At 42.9% G+C, this 21,896-nt stretch overlaps 1 protein-coding gene and 1 pseudogene across 1 annotated transcript; one reads left to right on the forward strand and one right to left on the reverse strand.

The window, feature by feature from the left end:
• Positions 1-11,040: 11,040 nt before the first annotated feature.
• On the forward strand, positions 11,041-12,252 carry LOC149211684 (putative protein phosphatase 2C 2 pseudogene; annotated as a pseudogene).
• A 2,323-nt stretch (positions 12,253-14,575) lies between these two features.
• LOC149211685 (uncharacterized) lies at positions 14,576-15,611 on the reverse strand. Its single transcript, XM_089388458.1, has 4 exons — positions 15,414-15,611; positions 15,211-15,298; positions 15,025-15,099; positions 14,576-14,929 (listed from the first exon to the last, which is right to left on the reverse strand). The coding sequence occupies exons 1-4, from the start codon at positions 15,609-15,611 to the stop codon at positions 14,844-14,846; spliced, it is 447 nt and encodes a 148-aa protein (XP_089244584.1). The 3' UTR covers positions 14,576-14,843.
• Positions 15,612-21,896: the final 6,285 nt, after the last annotated feature.

Below are 21,896 nucleotides of genomic sequence, written 5' to 3' on the forward strand. Positions count from 1 at the left end.
CCCTTATAAAGCCTTGTGACTCCATCGCATTATTCCAATTTTTATCTAAGTGTTCCAATGTCGCAGTCGGCTCGTGGTAACGTCGCACGCTGCCCTTGTCGCACTGCTGTCCCGCTGTCGCACGTCGGTTGTTGTTCGTTGTCGCATGCCGGTTGCTGCTCACGTTTCTGCCCGTCCGCTGTATGGAGGGGTGCCCGCCCGGGTCGCCCTCCCTTTGCCCGCAGCTCCGCGCTCAACCATGCCACGCCGTGTCCACCAACTCGCGCCCACGCTGCTGTTCGTTGTGCCGCTGTCCGCCAACTCGCGCCCACGCTGCTGTCATGTTCGCTGTTTGGTGGTCGGGTGTGGACCGCCCATGGGTCGCCCGCCCATCGGGCGCGGGTCGCCCTTGGGTCGGCTCGCCGTTTCGGCTCACCCGAGCCTCAACCATAACTCGTCTTGCCGGTTCGGGTCGCTGTGCCCGCATCCATCCCCACTGCAGTTCGTTCGCAGCTCGCCTTCCGTTCAGCGAAATCGCAGCTCGCCCAAACCTGTAATTGTTCGCCGTGCACGGGTCGCGCGCCCGGGGCGCCCGCCCGTCGTGCACAGGTCGCCCACCCGGGTCGTCCGCCCGTCGTGCACGGGTCGCCCACCTGGGTCGCCCGTCGAGTGAAGGCGCACCTCTGCCCGAATCGCCAGGGCGTTACAGCGCCCCTCGTGCAGGCGCTACCCGGGCCGCCCGCACCCTCGCTCGCCCGGCAGGCAGGGCGATTCCGGGAATTGCCCTGCCTACCGGGCGAGGGCGCGGGCGGCCTGGGTGGCGCCTGCACGAGGGCGCCCAACCTCGTGCAGGCACCACCCGGGCCGCCCGCGCCCTCGCCCGGCAAGCAGGGCGATTCCCTGGAATCGCCCGCACCCTCGCCCGGCATGCAGGGCGATTCCCCGGAATCGCCCTACCTGCCGGGCGAGGGCGCGGGCGGCCAGGGTGGCGCCTGCACGAGGTTGGTCGCCCTCGTGCAGGCGCCACCCGGGCCCCCCGCGCCCTCGCCGGGAGGCAGGGCGATTCCCGGAATCGCCCTACCTGACGGGCAAGGGCGCGGGCGGCCCGGGTGGCGCCTGCACGAGGTTGGCCGCCCTCGTGCAGGCGCCACCCGGGCCGCCCGCGCCCTCGCCCAGCAGGCAGGGCGATTCTCGGAATCGCCCTGCCTGTCGGGCGAGGGCGCGGGCGGCCCGGGTGGCGCCTGCACGAGGGGCCCCTCCCCTCGTCCGGGCCGCCCGCGCCCTCGCTCGGCAGGTAGGGCGATTCCGAGAATCGCCCTCGCTCGGCAGGCAGGGTGATTCCCGGAATCGCCCTGCCTCTCGGGCGAGGGCGCGGGTGGCCCGGGTGGCGCCTGCACGAGGGGGCGCCCACCCTCGTGCAGGCGCCACCTGGGCCGCCCGCGGCAACGCCTGGCAGGCAGGGCGATTCCCGGAATCGCCCTGCCTGCCGGGCGAGGGCGCGGGCGGCCCGGGTGGCACATGCACGAGGGGGGGCGCCCTCGTGCAGGCGCCACTCGGGCCGCCCGTGCCCTCGCCCGGCAGGCAGGGCGATTCCCGGAATCGCCCTGCCTGCCAGGCGTTGCCGTGGGCGGCCCAGGTGGCGCCTGCACGAGGGTGGGCGCCCCCTCGTGCAGGCGCCACCCGGGCCGCCCGCGGCCTCGCCCGGCAGGCACGACGACCCTGCCTGTGACGACCTGCGGCTCTGCACGGGCGTGCGGTATGGCGACCCGCGGCTCTGTCCGGGCGCGCGCCCCTCCAGCACTTGAAACAACAAGAATATAAGGACGAGCGAACCACGAAAGGCGATGGTAAAAATGCGCAAGTAGTGGGGAGCTCGCCCACCTTATAAGGCGACTTGCCTTATGATTCGGGCCGACCTTTGGAATAAAACATTAGTGGGCGGGCCGACGATGAATTAAGACGAACGGTGGCGAGTTGTCATAATTTATAGCGTCGGCCGAGGGGAGATACGCTCACCTTGGAAGCATATAAGTTAGGCGACCTGCGATTCATTTGGGCCATCGCTCAATCGGTCTTACATCGCTCTCAAGCACAAGGAGCAGTGCGAGAAAGGCGCAGTTCGATCGAAGAGATTGTGGATGAGCCCGCCGAGCCGGGCAAAGGCAACAGGTTCAGGTATCGGTCACGGTGGTGCGCCCGGGGCGTAGCGGTAGTGTTGGTAACCGGGTTGGAGTCGGGTCCGGGTTGTACACGGTGTGCCCGCCCGCTCAACGCCGGGTCGGTGTAACCGCGGGGTGGACTCCGGAAAGGTTAACGGTGGGCTGTGGTGCGCTCGCATGTTATAACACAGTCACGTGATATCGGTTCGCTGTATATTCTATATTGGGTCTTAGGGGAGTCTCGGCGGACCGCCGTGCAGGTGTGCACGGGCGGTCGCCCTCCCGATTGCATATTGTATATTGAATTTTCAGAGGAGTCTCGGCGGACCGCCGTGCGGGTGTGCACGGGCGGTCGCCCTCCCGATTGTATATTGTGTATTGAAATTTTCAGAGGAGTCTCGGCGGACCGCCGTGCGGGTGTGCACGGGCGGTCGCCCTCCCGATTGTAAAAACATTACGATATAATAAAAAGAAGTTCATTACTATATTGCTGTTGGTTCTTATTATGTTGGAATTATTGTTGTTATAATTATCGCATATTGTGAATGACTCTTCATATGTTAATGTTATAAGTTCATAATGGTTATGAATTGAAGGCGTAGTCCGTAAGGTTCAAGCATCTTGTTTGCCTAGGCGGTGCCGCACCCGCCCAATAGAAAAAAAAAAGAATTGGGGGCGTGACACTGCCTGTCGGGCGAGGGCGCGGGCGACCCGGGTGGCGCCTGCACGAGGGTTGGGCGCCCTCGTGCAGGCGCCACCCTGGTCGCCCACGCCCTCGCTCGGCAGGCAGGGTCGCCCTGCCTGCCGGGCGAGGGCGCGAGCGGCCCGGGTGGCGCCTGCACAAGGTTGGGCGCCCTCGTGCAAGCGCCACCCGGGCCGCCCGCGCCCTCGCCTGGCAGGCAGGGCGACGCCCTCGTGCAATCGCCACCCAGGCTGCCCGCGCCCTCGCATGGCAGGCAGGGTCGCCCTGCCTGCCGGGCGACCCATCCTGCCGGGCAAGGGCGCGGGCAGCCCGGGTGGCGCCTGCACGAGGTTGGGCGCCCTCGTGCAGGCGCCACCCAGGCCGCCTGTGCCCTCGCCTACCGGGCGAGGGCGCGGGCGGCCCGGGTGGCCCCTGCACGAGGGCGCCCGGGCGGAGGGCGATTCGAGTGAAGCGGCCGGGTGGGTGAGGGCGCCGGGCAGGGGGGTGGGTGAGGGCGTCGGGTGAAGGCGCCCAAAGGTGTGGGGCGGGCGAGGGCGCCTAAAGGGGCGGGGCGGGCGGGTTGGAGCGGGCGGGTGAGGGGGTGCGGGGTGTGCATGTGAAGGGGTGCGGGGTGAGGGGGTGCGGTAGGGAGCCCGGGCGGAGGGGGGTTCGGGTGAGGCAGGTGGGTGGGTGAGGGCGCCGGGCGGGGGGGCGGGCGAGGGCACCGGGAGGGGTTGAGCGGGTGGGTGAGGGGTGCATGATGGGGTGCGGGGTGGGCGGGTTGGGGGAGAGGTAGGGAGCCCGAGCGGAGGGGGCTTCGGTTGAGGCAGGTGGGTGGGTGAGGGCGCCGGGCAGACGGGCGGGCGAGGGCGCCCGAAGGGGTGAGGGCACCGGGAGGGTTGGAGCGGGCGGGTGAGGTGGTGCGGGGTGGGCGGGTGTGGGAAGAGGTAGGGAGCCCGGGTGGAGGGGGGTTCGGGTGAGGCGGGCGGGTGGGTGAGGTTGCCGGGCGGGGGGCGATTGTTGATTAAAATTTATGATATGTTTTCGTTGTTACTTTAAGTCAATATGTTTTTATTATTTACTGATTTATGTGTTTCTATTTTTCAGGAAAATGGCATCAAAGAGAATTTCAGTGAATCTTTCTGGACCAAAGATTCATAAAGGTGCATTTAAAAGAAACATTGGTGAACGAACTCCACCTGAGCTCATGACTATAAATCTATCAAGTGCCTCAAGTGATAAGAAGATGATTTCAGACTGGAAGAATTCGAAAGAGGTGAAATTTCCATCAAGAATGTGGTATGTGAAAGAAAGAGAAAGCGCAAATGTGAATATATATCTATATATCGATATACCGAATGATAGTGGAATTTTTGAGGTGATGGGAAGAGTCGTAGATATGTGTTCGGTACCGAACACTGAAGTTGTTTACGTAGTTACAAAAGCTCCCAAGTCACATGAAAGGGTTAAATACCAACTATCATATTCATTGTATGACACAAGCGAGGTATCTACAAAGTTGTGTAGTCAAATCGTAAATGAGATGACAGATAACATCGTAAGTATTATTATTTATATTTGTATTTTGCGTTTTTTAAAGTGTCTCACTATATTTTTTAACTTTGTTTCTTATTGACATATGATATTTTGTTTGGCAGAATTTCGTTGAAAGTTGTTCAATTAGGTTGGGAGGCATTCATTTCATTGAGAATGATATCATGAAAGTTGTCAGCAGTTTTTACTTAGTGTCAGAAGAAAATATGGAAAAAAGGCAAAATGAAGTAATTGATAATGCTACAAAACTACATCCAAAGAATCAGAAAAAAAGGTCTCTGGTGGATAAATCTAGCAAGGGTAAACAAGTTACTTTTGAGAACGATGAAGTTGAAATTGACGATGAAACATATGTTGTCATTACTGAAGATGACATTGGAACTGAGAAGAGCCATAAAAATCCAAAAGTAACGATGCCCAAGAATAACTCTGGTGGGAATGTTATGACCAAGAAAAGTAGAGTTGATGATTTTGAAGCAGTCATTACCAGCAGTCAAGAACCTAGTGAAACTTCAAAAGAAAGCAGAGAAATCATTACACCAGGAGCTGATTTAGAAGATGGCATTATCAAAACAAAACAAAATGTCATTCGAGAGAATTTGACAAAGAGAAACTTAATTGATGGTGGTCGCACATTTCAGCTTAATGTCAGGCAAACCTATAAAGCAAGTGAAGGACAATGTCAATATCGAGTTAGAAAGCCACATCATCTGCATGTTCACAACTTGAAGACATTGATGAGGTACAATCCATATGCTTATGTGGTTAGTTATGTGATTTTTGTTGATCCACTTCAAGTTCCCAACAAAGAAGCATTTGATAAGTCAAAATGTTTTGAATACAATTATTATGTGCTTGGGGGGAACCATTCTGTAGATGCTCAAAGACAATTGATGGAGGAATATCCTAATAACCCACATTTTGAAACAATTAAATTCATCATTTACGCTGGTTTATCTGATACAGAAGCAAAGTTAGTGGCATGGGATCATAATTCAGATAATGAATATACGATGTCTATGACTTTCATCCAAAGGGTTAGATTTATTCATAGTGAATTTGAATGGTGGGGATAGGACAAAAGTTACTGCAGAGTTCCGAAAGGAATGTTGTATGGAAATAGGATATCAAATTGAAGAGAAAACCAATTCAAAAGGTGGAAAGGGCAACAAACATAGTGATTTATTCAGAGGTGTTGATAACATTTTCCAATTGGCATTTAGAACTGGAGATGTTTGGAGGTTGATTGATGAGATTTTTGGCATGTGGGAAGACATTTCCATTAAAAACCAGAAGGTCAAAAAGTCTAAGCCATTCATATGTGGCAATAGTAAATTAGCTCCTGAAATGAAGTATCTTCCAGACGATATGACTATCACACCTTGGAGGGCGATGTAAGGAGTGAAAGATGAGAAAATTTTCAAAACAATATTATCTCGTGTGAGGTCAGGGGAATTATCATTGGAGGAAATGTCTGAAGAATTTCAAAAGTAAGTTTCTTGAAATATTCTTATTTATTTCTAGATTATAATTATATTTTAAATAAAACATGCTGTTCTTGGTAGTATTTGTTATAAATATCATTATATTAACTTTTTGTTACTTTATCTATGCAGTCACAAAGCTTACATGAAAATTCAAGAACAAATGGTTAGATTGTTGAATGAAGATAGTTGGGATGATGTCGTACGCAACTATCTAGATTCAAGTTCTACATCAACATTAAAATCTTTTTATCTTGCATTTAAAAAGGTATCTTGCTTTATACATTCATTTTTATTCACCTGTGTACTATTTTTAATTTATAACTTACACATATATTTGCTTATTTTATAAAAGATGAGGAAGGATGATAATGGAGTGCCAGATAGTTTCAAAACCTTTATCGAAAAGATAAAGATCGAAAGACTGAGGAAGCAACGTATTAAGGATATTCAACTTGATCCAACTCTTAATCATTTCATTTGGAATGGGCTAGACACTATTCAATATCAAGTAATACAAGGCGACTGTGAAGACATTGCTAAACTCATACCTAAAAGGGATTATGCCCTAGTCATTGCAGATATTCCCCATGGTTTCAATATTCCAAACATTGACTATGATAGTGACCCTTATACTTATCAAGCTTTTAGTAAAGTGGTTGCGGGATTTGTAGAAGTCACGTCATCACCATTATGGAGATTTGTGACATTTCATTCAGACACACAATTGGCAATGATATTGTCAAGCTTCAAGGGGAAAACAAATTCAAGGATGCAACTTGCATGGTAATGCGTTTAAAATGTATATTTGATTAATGTTGAAAAATTTATTTATGTACAAGTTAATTTAACTTTTACTATTTCATGTTACAGGGAAAAGCCAAATCTTCTTCACAATGAAGATCAACAATTTATAAATGATTGTGAGTTCATTCATATTGATAGTTGGGCAAAATATGATAGCCATATGTCTATGATTTTTAATCGGGTAGATAGAAAGAGTCATAGCCAAATACTGAGTTATGATGCTGTTGTGAGAAAACTAACATATGAAGACAAAGAAGCAAAATGAGAGATAGTTAACATTTATCAAAAACCACAGTTATTGATTAACTATCTTATAGACATTTGTTCAAATGAAGGAGATTGGGTTTTGAATTTATTTTCTGGCTCAGGTAAGTTTTATTATATGGAATTGAATTTCAATATGTTATTTTTTTAATTAATATGTCATTGTACTAATTTAGTTCATTATTTCTTTTGTGCTTGAAAATTAGGTACAACAATAGCATGTTGCCTTCAAAAAGGAAGAAATTGCATTGCAATTGAAAAAGATCCAGTACAGTGCAATTTCATTCAACAAAGAAGTAATGCTCTTCAATTTCTTCCAGATGCAATGCAAGAAATTGGGTTGAAGAAAGGGAACTTTAGTGAATCACGTGTGGCAAAAAGGGCAAAGGAACCCCAACCACCATTACATGGAATGTTTGGAAAGACATACATTGGGAGTTTCGCAGACATCAAAGACCCATTAGAAGAGGAAAATGAGCAAAATGAAACATAAAATATTGTGGAAGAGGACAATGATGAAACTCTAGAGGACGAAGAGTTTGGATTACGTGACATTGTTGATTAAATTTAAGTTATGCTTGTAAATCAAGCTTTGCAATGTTTTGACTTTGACATTTTATGAGAAGAATAAACACTCAATTATGGTTGTTATACGTTCAATATTGGTAATATGTGATTTTTGCATTGATTTTTAAGTTAATCATTGTTTTTTGAAAAAAAAAGTGATTTTTATTATTTTTTTTGACATGAAATTCATAGAAAAAACTATTATTTAACCATTTTTAGTTAAAATTATCGTATAAAAATTGTGATTTTGACATGTCAATTCTAACAAAAATTTATCAAAACGTGTAGTTTTTTAGTTATATTTATGTTAAAAATGGTTATTTTTATGTCCATTGTTAAAAAATATTGTTTTTTAGAAACAATTATTTCATGTCGATTGAAAAATTAATTAAGGATGTATAAATATGTAGAATATCGAAAAGTGTAAATATCGACCTTCTAATTTAAAAATGCAAAACAGTAAAAACCTCACGTTTTTTTTTTTTTTAAATTATAATAAAAAACAAGAAAATGTGAAGAAAATGACCACTTCAAAAATTATCAAATTTATTAAATAATTATTTACATTTTATACATTAAAAAATTTAAAGCCAAAAAACAGGGCTTTTAAAAAAGGAGTGTGATGCAGAATGCTCACTTTTTAAAATCAGCATGAAAATCACTACCATTCTAAAACGTGATGTACATAAAAAAAACTAAAGTGCCAAAAACTATGCTCTAGAAAAAACATGTGCGTTCTGCATCACCCATTTTCAAAATCAGGTCACTTTTTAGCTATCTCTATGAAACGGGTAACAGTATCAGTTCCCGTTTCAAAGTTTACATTGTTTTCCCATTTCTGATCTCCCAGAAACTATGGTTTTGTACTAGGGCTCTGTTCTCCCATGCCCTATTCCAAATTGCAGAACCTTTTACCTGTCCTGTCATTATGATTAGATTTTTCTCCTGCCATTCGCTAGCGTATTTGTGCTTCCAAAGTTTTGCCCAAGGGGCTTGAGTTTCTTTCAACCATCTCCACCAGATTTTGGCACCAAGAACTCTATTTAGAATTCCTGGGTCATGAAGACCCAAGCCACCAAGGTACTCTTTGTTTTCTCGTTTCTTTTGGCATTTAAGCATTCGTTAGTTTGGTAGCCCTAAGTCAGGTGCTACTGATTTTAAATATACAGTGCAGGAAGGTTGCAAGCTCCATAAGATGTTTGAGTCCAAGTTGGTTTGATAGTCTGGGAATCCAATAACAAGTCAAACTAGCCCAAATATCTAGCTTAATCCAGTAGTCTCAGCGACTTTACGAATATTATTTTATTTAACGAGACACATGCCGATATTTAAGCTTGCATCTAGATATATTTCTTTCAGCCTCGATATAGCTAGATAGAGATGTGGTCCAGATGTGGATAGTTAATAATATAGGATAAGGGGTTAGGCCCACTCACAACAAGTTTTAAAATGTTAAAATTTCTATATTTTCCGACATTATGCATTCTGTACATTCGATAGACTTACGCTAATTTTGTGACAGGCATTATCTCGGATTTTGTAGTAAATGGTAAAAACTCCTCTATGCAAGAGTATCTATGGTTTAAATATAAAAGAAATGACCACAACTAGATTCAATAGAGTTCTTGTAGCAGATCTTCATCTTGCAAAATATATATAAGTCTGAATTGTAACTTCCCACTAAGAATGATACGCTAAAAAAATCAAATTAATAGGTATCACATAGGTATCGACATAATATGTATTCATGAAATATAAAGAGATGGAAGGGATTAATCTGGTTACACAATCTCTCTCACTATATGACCACACACACAACATAACTTTTTATAACAAAACTCAGTTAATGATAGTACTCTTGTGAATGAAACAATCTTCTTTTCATCAATGTTTTATTTATAAGGGGATGGACTTTTGGCTGAGCTCTTATGAGTGCTCCTCTCATAATGGCTCACTCTACACTACCATTTATACCTGCTTCATCGGAATCAGAATACACATATGACATGTACAGACATAAAACATGCTATATTCTATAATAATATATATTTACAAATAAATTACATAAAATTTTCTCATGCTTCCTCTCTCAAGCTTTGTCTTGCTCTAGTTCTAAGACATTGTCCCCCAACTTCTAATTGTACATAAAGACATAGTTCCTATAGCTAGGAAATATCTTAATGAACTCGACATTGTTTAGACATATATCCAAAAACTATAGACACATAACTCTACACTTGTTACTTTGTTAATGTCTTGTTTGGCAAAAATACTAGCTCACCAAAAAAAACTAACCACCCAAATTTTTCTAGAACCGGGACACTTGTATTTACATAAAATTTCCTAATTTTATTTTATATAATTTACAATTGATGGAATTCCTTCCTCTTTGAAGGACTTCATGACCCTCTTGGTTCTAGACAAAAATGGGTTGGCTAGTGATGATGCTTCTACAATAGAGTCCCCAGGTTGAAAATTTTCATGACCTCTTCATCATGTGTTTTCAGTTCATTCAATCCTCCAAGGTCCCATATATAATGATGTTTTTATCCACATATATAGTTGTATTGTTGTTCCATTATTGATCTCAATCTTCCCGGATCCCAAACTTGATTATGCTTTAACCCATATGACTTGTTGCGGTAAACTTGCACACATAATTGTATTCTTCTATTGGTTGTCCTTCTCTTTAACATCTTTCTTATCGGCATGCACATCCTATTAATCTCATCATCCAACTTTGCCCTCAACTGAAATTGTGGTTGCTTTTTCTCTCAACATTAAGATTTTCTATTAAAAGTTTCCTTTGAATGCTTTAACATTTTTCAACAATTTAACCAGAGCTTTTGAAAACAAAAAATAGTTGTAAGTGAAAGTTTAAAACATTTCGTAAATTATTGGGATTTTGGAAAGAGAATATTTTGAAAGCCTTCATTAAACCATTAAAGATTTTAAAAGAAAAACATATTTTGAATGTACTTGATTAAATAAAATAAGTTTCCAAAATATGTTTTGAATAAAAATAAAATATTTTTCAATAATTTTTTTTTTCAAAAAATTATTTTGAATAAAAAAAAATAAACTTATTAATAATTATAGGTTTAAAGCCAATTTTTTTATTATTAAAAACTCTAAATCTATTTATTCACTCCAAAACACAAACAACTCAACGTCACCCTTCATACTTTAGTGACGATGGTTATATCTCGCCATCAGCGCAGGCATGAGCGCCCACGTACCGACAATATTGATTTAATCAATTTTCATTATAAGAAATTTAAGCCTCTGGGAGTTTCCTTCATGACGAGCGTGGACTTTGACCAGAGAAACGTGATAACTGATAAGGATTTCCTCTATAATTTTAGACCGTTTCACAATGTTCCAGCTCATAGTCAGTTGTATTACATATATAATAATGCACGGTTGTAATCGCGTACACAGGAGTTTGACGGTGCAAGTTTCCTATATCTGATTTGAGTTGAACCACAAGGACTAACACCCCAATTGGAACCACAAGGACGAACAGGCTCCGAACGATACACTCAATTGAATTTATACAGCAGCCTCCGCAGATTGTAAAAATGGCTTGCGTTGTAGCAGGGAATTCTCCATCGGTCTTCGGCTCGTGCAGATCCCCCTTTTTGGCGGACAAGTGCCCTAAGGCTCTGCACAAGAGGCAACGCCCGCCGATGCTAGATGTTCCGCTCCAGTTGCCTGGCCTCAATGCGTCGGGCGTGGCCGTGGAGCAGCCGATGGAGGTTAATGTGGAGGGTTTTCATTATGCCCTTTCGTGCAAAAAGGGTAAGCGAGAAATCATGGAAGATACCCACAAGGCCATTGTGAATGTTCTTGGCGATTCCAAACAGGCCTTCTTTGGCGTCTTTGATGGTCATAGCGGTCGGAACGCTGCAGCTTTCGCTGCCGAAAATATTGGGCAGAATATTCTGGACGCAATGCTCAGAATGGAAAACGAAATAGAGGACATTCTTGAAAAGGCTGTTAGAGATGGGTACTTAACAACAAATGCAGAATTTTTGAAGCAGGAGGTTGGTAGCGGTACAGCTTGTGTAACTGCTCTCATTGTAAATGGTAACTTAGTGGTTTCCAATGCTGGGGATTGCCGGGCAGTTATTAGCAGAGACGGTGCTTCAGAAGCCCTTACTTGCGATCATCGAGCTGGAAGGGAGGACGAGTGGCAACGGATAGAGACTTTGGGTGGAATGGTTGACCTCCGCCACGGAGTTTGGCGAGTTCAGGGATCCCTGGCAGTATCTAGGGCAATAGGCGATTCACACATGAAAGAGTGGATAACCGCTGAACCAGACACCAGAAAGATTGAAATAACATCTGATTGCGAGTTTTTAATTTTGGCATCAGATGGGTTGTGGGATAAAGTTAGTAATCAAGAAGCAGTGGATATCGCCAGGCCTTTCTGTGTTCAGAAGCAACCTAATTTGACACCATTAGGGGGCGGCCCCATCGTTGCCTGTAAAAAGCTTATAGAGTTAGCAGTAACCAGAAAATCCAGGGATGATGTGAGTGTGATGATAGTACAAATCCCACATTTTTGCATAAAAAAGAATTCCAGAATGGAGTGAAGTGAAGTCAAAGGATTCTTGAGTAACAACCATTTAAGCCAACCTGGTTGTTACCCTTTAAAAGGACCACATTATATTGTTGATGATGAAGCAGGGGGAACGGGGCCTTGAGTCTTTCGTCCTTTTCTGTAAAAAATGATACACCGACATTCGCTTCTGTACAGGGCTGCAGATCATCCAATTTTAATTTTTTAAATATCTTTTGCGTAATCCAATAATTATATAATAAGTTGATTGTTATAATGGGGAAAAAAGTTTGATGAACAAAGTCAATAGATGAATTGAATTGATTATATAAAGTTAATTGATATAATGAAATTGATGGTATAATATGTTATTACTTTTTATTGATATAATGAAATAAATGAAATTGATAGACATAACATTTTAGTGATATGTTGGAATTTACTATTTTTTTAATATTTTTAAAATTATAGATTCATTCCAATGAAGGTGATTTTTTTAATTAATTTATTATTTATTAAATAAAAATAAAATTATAAATTATAAAAACTTTTGTAATAATAACATCGTCAAAATGACCGTCATTTAGGAAGGAAATTTCATCTGTAAATTAAAAAAATAAAAAATAAAAATAAAAAAGTTGATATTATACGTCAATGAAAAGCGAAATTACTTATATTAATAACCAAAATTACTTATATTAATAACCACTTGCGGATGACAATTTCATGTCTCAAGTGAAGTCAACGGAGCTCATCATAACCGCGATGTCTCATAATATCATATGAAGATAATATGTTCTTTATGTTAATTATAATCAACTAATAAAGACGTAGCATACACTTAAAATTAACTATTTACTTGACTACTGCCCTATATATGTTAGATAAATTCTACTCTTTACCATTCGTTAAAATATGTGCGCAATGTCATTTTGGAAAACTACAAATTGCTGTTATAATAAATATAAAATATAAATTAATAAAATGCCTTTGGACTTTTAAACCATATATTTAGCGTAATAATATTCTCTTCGAATAGTGTTTAGAGTATATTTTATGGTATATTATTTTATATTAGTATGATTATTAAATTAAAAGTTGTCGAATAGTGTTCAAAGTATATTTTATGGTATATTATTGTAATGACCTTGGTAATTCGTAAATCTGGATATTACTATAGTAAAAACTGTGAAGTGGTTACTCATTGTTTGAATGACATTATTAATGAAAAGTTGATTATTGAATTATGTTACATATGTATGTTCTTGAAAATGCTGGCAACTTCCTGAAGGAGGATTTCTATTTTTAGTGAATCAGTTTTAAAACTGATGCAACTGCTTCTCACCCAAGGAAAAGTCCTGGGAAGGAAAAGTCTCTGGGCTGTTGGGGAACAGGCAGAGAAAAGATTTCCAAGAGAGAGCAGAAGGAAAAGAGGGTTAAGTCTGGTAATGACCAGATAACCTAGCACAGAGAAGTGCAACAGTCTTGTTGAGGGCTGCAGGCCTGCAAGACGGCTCGGGGGGAGAATCCAGCGAAGTGGATCTCAAGGTTGGGAGGATAAGAGCGAAAATATTGCAGGTGATTTCTGAGAACAAGCACATCAGTAGCGGGATTAACCAGGTACGCAATTCCTAATCCGGTTATTAATTAGGAATAAGTCTTAAGGTGTACAAGAGATGCATACTGAACAAGTACAGGTATTAATTGTACAGGTAGAGCAGAATGGTATTATTTCTCTGAGTTATGTGACAGATAACTAGATAATGCTTACGTTTTTTTAAAAGAGAACTATTGTGAATAAATGTGTTTGACGAGGGTCACTCTGCAACAGTATTCTAATAAACATTATGAATGAACTAGGTGTCTGTAACTACCTTTGTAGACTACTAATTAAACAGAATGGAAATATCTTTATAATAAAGACAGTGTAAAGCTAAACGGAAAGACGAGAGCATGAAACTGTGAATATTAACATCAATTATGAGTTAACGCTGCTCGAACGAGAAACATTAAATACAGTTAGCAACTACACAGACTATAGTGTAAAAGTAATACTGCGTAGTGGACTATTATTTCGAAGCAAAGCCGTAACCAGAAACTTCACACATAATATAACAGCGGTGCTCAACAACCGTAGCCTTGACTCAAAAGTGACAGAGCAAAGACCCGAGTATATTGTATATTGAAACCCTTAAGGATGTTGAACTATGACAGCACAGTGCTAATATAATGGAATATTATTTATGTGCTAACCCGGCGGAGGAGGGTTACCATATTAGTTGTTCCGGAAGGGTAGCCTCTGCACTCATAACACGAGTACAGGGCTCACCCAAAATCACATATATATATATATAAAGAAAAGAAAAGAATGACTATGCATGTGAAACCCTTAACAGGTAACCAATGTAATCCATATAGTAACGAACCGTAAGCACTATACAGTCATGGATGGAATAGAACAGAACAAGCAGCAAGGCACGACACAAACCATCCATACGTACTGGCAATGCGAGAATGAAATTGAAATTAACCTCTATTGATAAATATGTGAGTCGAAAACTGTATAACTTAAGAAAACTGTGAAACACCCTTGTAGCCGTGAGAGGTCATAACAGACAAATGCGGTAAGCCGCAAGTAATACAACCAATATAATAACAGAGCTCATGTATTATTACATCTTTGTCAAACAGCTCCGAAGAGCATCCGAATATACAAATAATAACAGATGAACCTGAGCTCCTAAAACGTTCAATACATAACATCGAAATGAAGGGTGTAAACGCTAGAACCCTAAGATCTCATGCGGAGATGACAGACAGATAGAGACCGCCTGTAAGTGCACAAGAGGATGGAACATGACGGTTGGACCTGAGACATTAGGCATAAACCTGTCTCAGCCGGGGTCATCTCATATCAACACAGTGAAACCCTCAATAAAGACAGGTATATAATGGTAGGCTTACCTGCAAATGCCGCGGTGTCCAACCCTCCAGCGCGTTGTGTAGACCATCCTTGGACCGCATCAGACCTGTGCACACCTGTCTGTCAATGATAATCTCTGTTAGGGTATGATGAGGGTTCCAAGCTTACAAACAACTGAACAGGAAACCGTGGTAATAAAACATCATAAACGGAGGAATAACCCTTACCTGGCAGGAGGATGCGAACCGGAGGAGCTGCAGAGGAACTTGCCGAAGGAGTGAAGGAGCTCGGCGGCTGCAACCGGAGCAAATGAACCTAGCCCAACGTTTCCGGTGGTTAAATATGGTTTACCAAACCCTAAAACAAGCTGAGTCGTCCGATAACGAGGAGTGATCACCATCGTAGATTTGGGCGGGAGTTCGGTGCGAACCCCAGAGCATGTCAACCCTCCACGAGGCACGTGACAAAACGTGAAGATGAGCCATCTGGCCTCGGTCGGGGTGAGCTGGTTCTTCCGTGTTCTTGTGTGGCACTTCACAATGTTAGAACGGAGGTGTGACATATATGGCCCACGCATAAACGTGTAATACATTAAAACTGTGGTAAACCCAAATCGATTGTAAGGCATTAACTAAAGTCTGAACATAGTTTAACACTTTATGCCGAACCAATGTTAATAGACTGCTATATATGTATACGCCTGTAGGGACAGTGTAATGGTCTGGCGGAAACATGAACATGGGTAAACTTGTATTTAAGGGGTGTGGTCTTAGGTGAGCCCACCTTGTAATTTTTTTTTTATTTTTCATTATGTTAAGGCAGTGAGATCATGACAATGTGGTATCAGAGCAGAGGTTCCAAAACTGTGGCCTCTGGAACAGCAAAGATCATCTTATAATGTATATATAGAAACAATGCAACTAATTGCCTTTCTTGTGTACCACCAGGAGAACCATACAGAGACAGCTACCTGCTAGCAGCTAATAGTAAGATGGAGGAAATGCCGGAAGCTGGCGGCATCCCTCAAGAAAATGCTGAGCTGTGGGTACAGCTTGGTGCTGAGACGCGCAGTACCAATCTGGCGATACTGCAAACTGTCCAGGAGCTGAAAGGTGAGATGGCGCGTCTGCGTGAGGACAATGCGCGATTAACAATGGAACAAGAAAGAATACTGAAAAGCTTGTCAGATAAACAAAATCCACCCTTAGCCAGCCCTAGTGCAGAACAGCAAAGGGGCACTGAGGAACGGGATTACGCACCTGAGCTTTCAGAAGAACAGGAAGACCATTCTGATAATGTGCAAGAGCAGCAAACCTCCAAGAGACAGAAAGTGGAATTACAAGGAGAATTCCGAAAAATCAAACCTCCACTTTTCGATGGAGAGCAGGAAGAAGCAGCAGAAGCCTGGTTGATTAATATTAATAAATATTTTCAACTTTATGAATATGACCAAAATCTGAAGGCACGGCTGGCTATTTTCCAGTTGCAGGGCAAAGCCACCTTGTGGTGGGAAGAGATTAAAATTGTGAAGGGAGTAAGTGAGCAAAGCATAACCTGGGAAAAATTTCAGAAATACTTTAAGGAGAGGTATTTAACTAAGCGCTTTTATGATGAGAAGGCGCGAGAATTCCATGACTTACGTCTAGGACATCAGTCCATGGATGAATTCATAAATCGCTTCACTTCTCTGCTTCGTTATGTGCCATACATAAAAGAGGAGAAGGCCAAGGTGCAGAGGTTCGTGAGTAGCCTACCAGCTTATATAAGGGAACGGATTGAGTTTGACAATCCCCGAACTATGGATGAGGCAATTCGGAAGGCTAGAATTTGTTACCAGCAGAACAAACAAAAAGGAGACATTCCAAGCAAGAGATGGAATGAAAGAAAAGGCAGCAGAGTTGCTGGAAATAACAAAGGCAGCCGTGGAAATGGTAGTAAAGGAGCTGGAAAGGGGCAGTTTAACAGAAGCACAAATAAGGGCACCTTCCGGGCTAAGCCAAGCGAGAGCAGAATCAGCGAACCACCTGCTAGATCGGAGATTGAGGGAACCAGACCTCTAGTTCAGTGCTGGGTATGTGAAGGACCGCACTACGCTAGAAATTGTCCACAGCGTAAAAGAGCTGATCAAATATCTCAAATCCATGAAGCCTCAACTGTTGGGGATGTGGCGTGCAGCGTACCAAGAATCAATGCAGCCTTAGAGGACCGACAAGCGGAATACCAACCTTCCATGGTGGAATTCGAAGGTAAGATTTCAAACCTTTCTGTAGCTGTACTTATTGATCCAGGAGCTACTTTAAGTTATGTTAGTCCAAAAGTAGTGGAACATTGTAAACTACCACCAGAAAAGTTCAAAAACCCATGGTTGGTCCAGTTAGCTACGGGAGCCAAAAGGCGGGTTTTAGCTAAAGTTAATAACTGTTCTTTCAGTATAGCTGGACAGCCCGTAACGGCAGACCTGAATGTACTTCCATTAGGCTCTTATGACATTCTTATTGGTATGGATTGGCTGGAAAAGCACTGGTCATTGGTGAATTGCAAAAACAAGACCATATACTACAAAGATGATTTGGGGCAGCAGCAGGAATTGCAGGGAATTAAACATCCTGTTCAGATTCGACCTATCACTGCAACTCAGTTAGCTAAATGTATTAGAAAGAAATGCCAGATCTATGCCATACAAGTTGGCTATGCAAACCAGAAAGATAAGATGTCTGCATTAGACGATATTCCAGTGGTACAGGAATTTACAGATGTTTTTCCTGAAGAGGTACCGGGGCTGCCTCCAAAGAGGGACATAGACTTCACTATAGAGCTGATACCGGGGACAGCACCCGTATCGCGGGCACCCTACCGAATGAGTGTGCCAGAGTTAACAGAGTTGAAAATGCAGCTTCAAGAATTGTTGGATAAACAGTACATACGTCCCAGTGTATCACCCTGGGGAGCTCCGGTATTATTTGTGAAGAAGAAGGATGGGACCCTTCGCATGTGCATAGATTACCGGCAGCTGAATAAGCTCACGGTAAAAAACAAGTACCCCTTACCCAGGATAGATGAACTCTTTGATCAAGTGAAAGGGGCAAAAGTGTTTTCCAAGATTGATCTACGATCTGGTTATCATCAGATCAGGATTAAAGATGAGGACATTGCCAAAACAGCTTTCCGTACACGCTATGGACACTACGAATTTGTAGTGCTACCTTTTGGTTTGACCAATGCACCTGCCACCTTCATGTGTATGATGAACAGCGTGTTCCATCGGTTTTTGGACAAATTTGTGCTGATATTTATTGACGATATTCTGATATACTCTCGCTCCCAGCAAGAGCATGAAGAGCATCTTAGGCTGGTGTTGCAGACTCTTCGAGAACATCAGCTATACGCTAAATTCAGCAAATGCGATTTCTTCAAGGAGGAAATTCAGTATTTGGGACACGTAATTACTAAAGAAGGAATTGCTGTGGACCCGGAGAAGATAAAAACCATTATGGAATGGCCCATACCCAAGGATGTTGCTGATATCAGATCCTTTATGGGATTAGCTGGATATTACCGGAGGTTTGTGGAAGGTTTCTCTAGGATAGCCTATCCTATTACCTCCTTACAGAAAAAGGGGAAGGTATTTAGGTGGACATCAGAATGTCAGCAGAGTTTTGACCGCCTGAAGCACCTACTTACCACGGCACCCATTTTGAGTATAGCTGATCCTAACAAGGATTATGTGGTATGCACCGATGCAAGCAAGGAGGGTGTGGGAGGGGTTCTAACGCAGGAAGGAAAGGTAATAGCGTATGAGTCAAGGAAACTAAAGGAACATGAACAGAAATATTCTGCTTATGATTTGGAATTAACAACTGTTATTCATGCGCTGAAAATGTGGCGGCATTACCTCCTAGGGAGGAAATTTCTGCTGTTAACAGATCACCACAGCTTGACACATTATTTCAGCCAACCTACACTGAATGCAAGGCAAGGCCGATGGGCAGATTTCCTAAGTGGGTTTGATTTCGAAATAAAACATTTAAAGGGCAAGGAAAACAGAGTGGCTGATGCATTAAGTCGGAAGACTCATTGTTTATGTGAACTTTCAGCCAGCAAATGGCAGAGTTCACTAATTGAGCAAATAAAAACAGCAGCTGATCTTGACTCAGAATACCAGCATTTAAAACAGCAAGTACAGCAATCTGATAAGGAAAAATTACAGCTAGGATATACGCTAAATAGTGCTGGAATGTTGTGTTTTAATAAGAAAATGTATGTACCTAATGTAAAAGATCTTAGAAGGCTGGTTCTGGATGAGTTTCATATCAGCCATTACTCTGGTCATCCTGGATACCAGAAGATGATCACTGCGCTTAAGAAGGAGTACTATTGGCCAGGAATGAAGAAACAAGTGGTGGAGTACTTGGCACGATGTTTGGAATGCCAGCAAATAAAGGCAGAACATCAGCACCCCGCTGAACTGCTACAGCCGTTGCCCATTCCGGAGTGGAAATGGGAAATCATTTCCATGGATTTCATAACAGGGTTGCCCCGAACAAAGAAAGGCAACGAATCTATTATGGTAGTGGTTGATAAGTTAAGTAAAGCAACGCACTTTATTCCTGTGAAGTCCACCTACAAGGCGGTGCAGATTGCTCATCTCTTCATGAAAAATGTGTTCCGATTGCATGGGTTACCAAAGGTAATTATATCAGATCGCGATGTGAAATTCACCTCTACCTTTTGGAGGACATTGTTTGCCGAGTTAGGTACTCAGCTGAACTTCAGCACAGCTTATCACCCGCAGACTGATGGTCAGACCGAGCGAGTGAATCAGGTGCTGGAAGATATGTTGAGAGCATATGTAATGCTGAAACCAGGTCAATGGGAAGAATATTTACATCTGGTCGAATTTGCGTATAATAATGGATATCACACTTCGACTCAGTTAAGTCCCCTTGAGGTCCTGTATGGACAAAAGTGTCGTACACCCTCAAGTTGGGGTGGACCGGAAGACAAGCTGAATTTGGGTCCGGAAATGCTTAAAGACATGGAAGACATGGTAAGAAAGGTGCGTGCAAACTTAAAAGCTGCACAAGATAGATAGAAAAGCTTTGCGGACAGGAAAAGAAGATTCACGGAATACAAAGTTGGCGACCATGTGTTTGTGAGGATACAAACCAGAAGGAGCGCCCTGCAGTGGAGCGGATGCGCCAAGCTGGCTCCACGATACTTTGGACCTTTCCAGATCTTGGCTAGAGTGGGGACAGTGGCCTACCAACTTGCCATGCCAAGTCACATTAAGATTCACAATGTATTCCATGTGTCTGTCCTAAAGAAATATGTATATGACTCTAAACATGTTATTCGATGGCAAGATGTGCGGGTAAGAATCAATCAGGGTGTTTGATTAAACATCTATATTTTGAAAGAAACTGATTAATGGTATTGGTGGTTTGCAGGTCGAACCGGAAGGCGAGGTCCTGGTCGAACCGCAGAGCATTCTCGACCGGAGAGAAGTGCGGCTGCGGAAACGGGTTATTACCCAAGTTAGAGTGCTGTGGCAGCACTATGGACCTGAGGAAGCCACATGGGAAGACGAGGAACTCATTAGAAAAAATTACCCACATTTATTTAATGAGAGAAGACATCGGGATGATGTCCAATCTCAGGGGGGGAAGATGTAATGACCCTGGTAATTCGTAAATCTGGATATTACTATAGTAAAAACTGTGAAGTGGTTACTCATTGTTTGAATGACATTATTAATGAAAAGTTGATTATTGAATTATGTTACATATGTATGTTCTTGAAAATGCTGGCAACTTCTTGAAGGAGGATTTCTATTTTTAGTGAATCAGTTTTAAAACTGATGCAACTGCTTCTCACCCAAGGAAAAGTCCTGGGAAGGAAAAGTCTCTGGGCTGTTGGGGAACAGGCAGAGAAAAGATTTCCAAGAGAGAGCAGAAGGAAAAGAGGGTTAAGTCTGGTAATGACCTGATAACCTAGCACAGAGAAGTGCAACAGTCTTGTTGAGGGCTGCAGGCCTGCAAGACGGCTCGGGGGGAGAATCCAACGAAGTGGATCTCAAGGTTGGGAGGATAAGAGCGAAAATATTGCAGGTGATTTCTGAGAACAAGCACATCAGTAGCGGGATTAACCAGGTACGCAATTCCTAATCCGGTTATTAATTAGGAATAAGTCTTAAGGTGTACAAGAGATGCATACTGAACAAGTACAGGTATTAATTGTACAGGTAGAGCAGAATGGTATTATTTCTCTGAGTTATGTGACGGATAACTAGATAATGCTTACGTTTTTTTAAAAGAGAACTATTGTGAATAAATGTGTTTGACGAGGGTCACTCTGCAACTGTATTCTAATAAACATTATGAATGAACTAGGTGTCTGTAACTACCTTTGTAGACTACTAATTAAACAGAATGGAAATATCTTTATAATAAAGACAGTGTAAAGCTAAACGGAAAGACGAGAGCATGAAACTGTGAATATTAACATCAATTATGAGTTAACGCTGCTCGAACGAGAAACATTAAATACAGTTAGCAACTACACAGACTATAGTGTAAAAGTAATAACTGCGTAGTGGACTATTATTTCGAAACAAAGCCGTAACCAGAAACTTCACACATAATATAACAACGGTGCTCAACAACCGTAGCCTTGACTCAAAAGTGACAGAGCAAAGACCCGAGTATATTGTATATTGAAACCCTTAAGGATGTTGAACTATGACAGCACAGTGCTAATATAATGGAATATTATTTATGTGCTAACCCGGCGGAGGAGGGTTACCATATTAGTTGTTGCAGAAGGGTAGCCTCTGCACTCATAACACGAGTACAGGGCTCACCCAAAATCGCATATATATATATATAAAGAAAAGAAAAGAATGACTATGCATGTG

The sequence above is a fragment of the Pinus tabuliformis genome, chromosome 1_1, assembly GCF_031772625.1.
Source record: "Pinus tabuliformis cultivar Carrire ecotype Pingquan chromosome 1_1, CPIR1, whole genome shotgun sequence".
NCBI classification, from domain to species: domain Eukaryota; kingdom Viridiplantae; phylum Streptophyta; class Pinopsida; order Pinales; family Pinaceae; genus Pinus; species Pinus tabuliformis.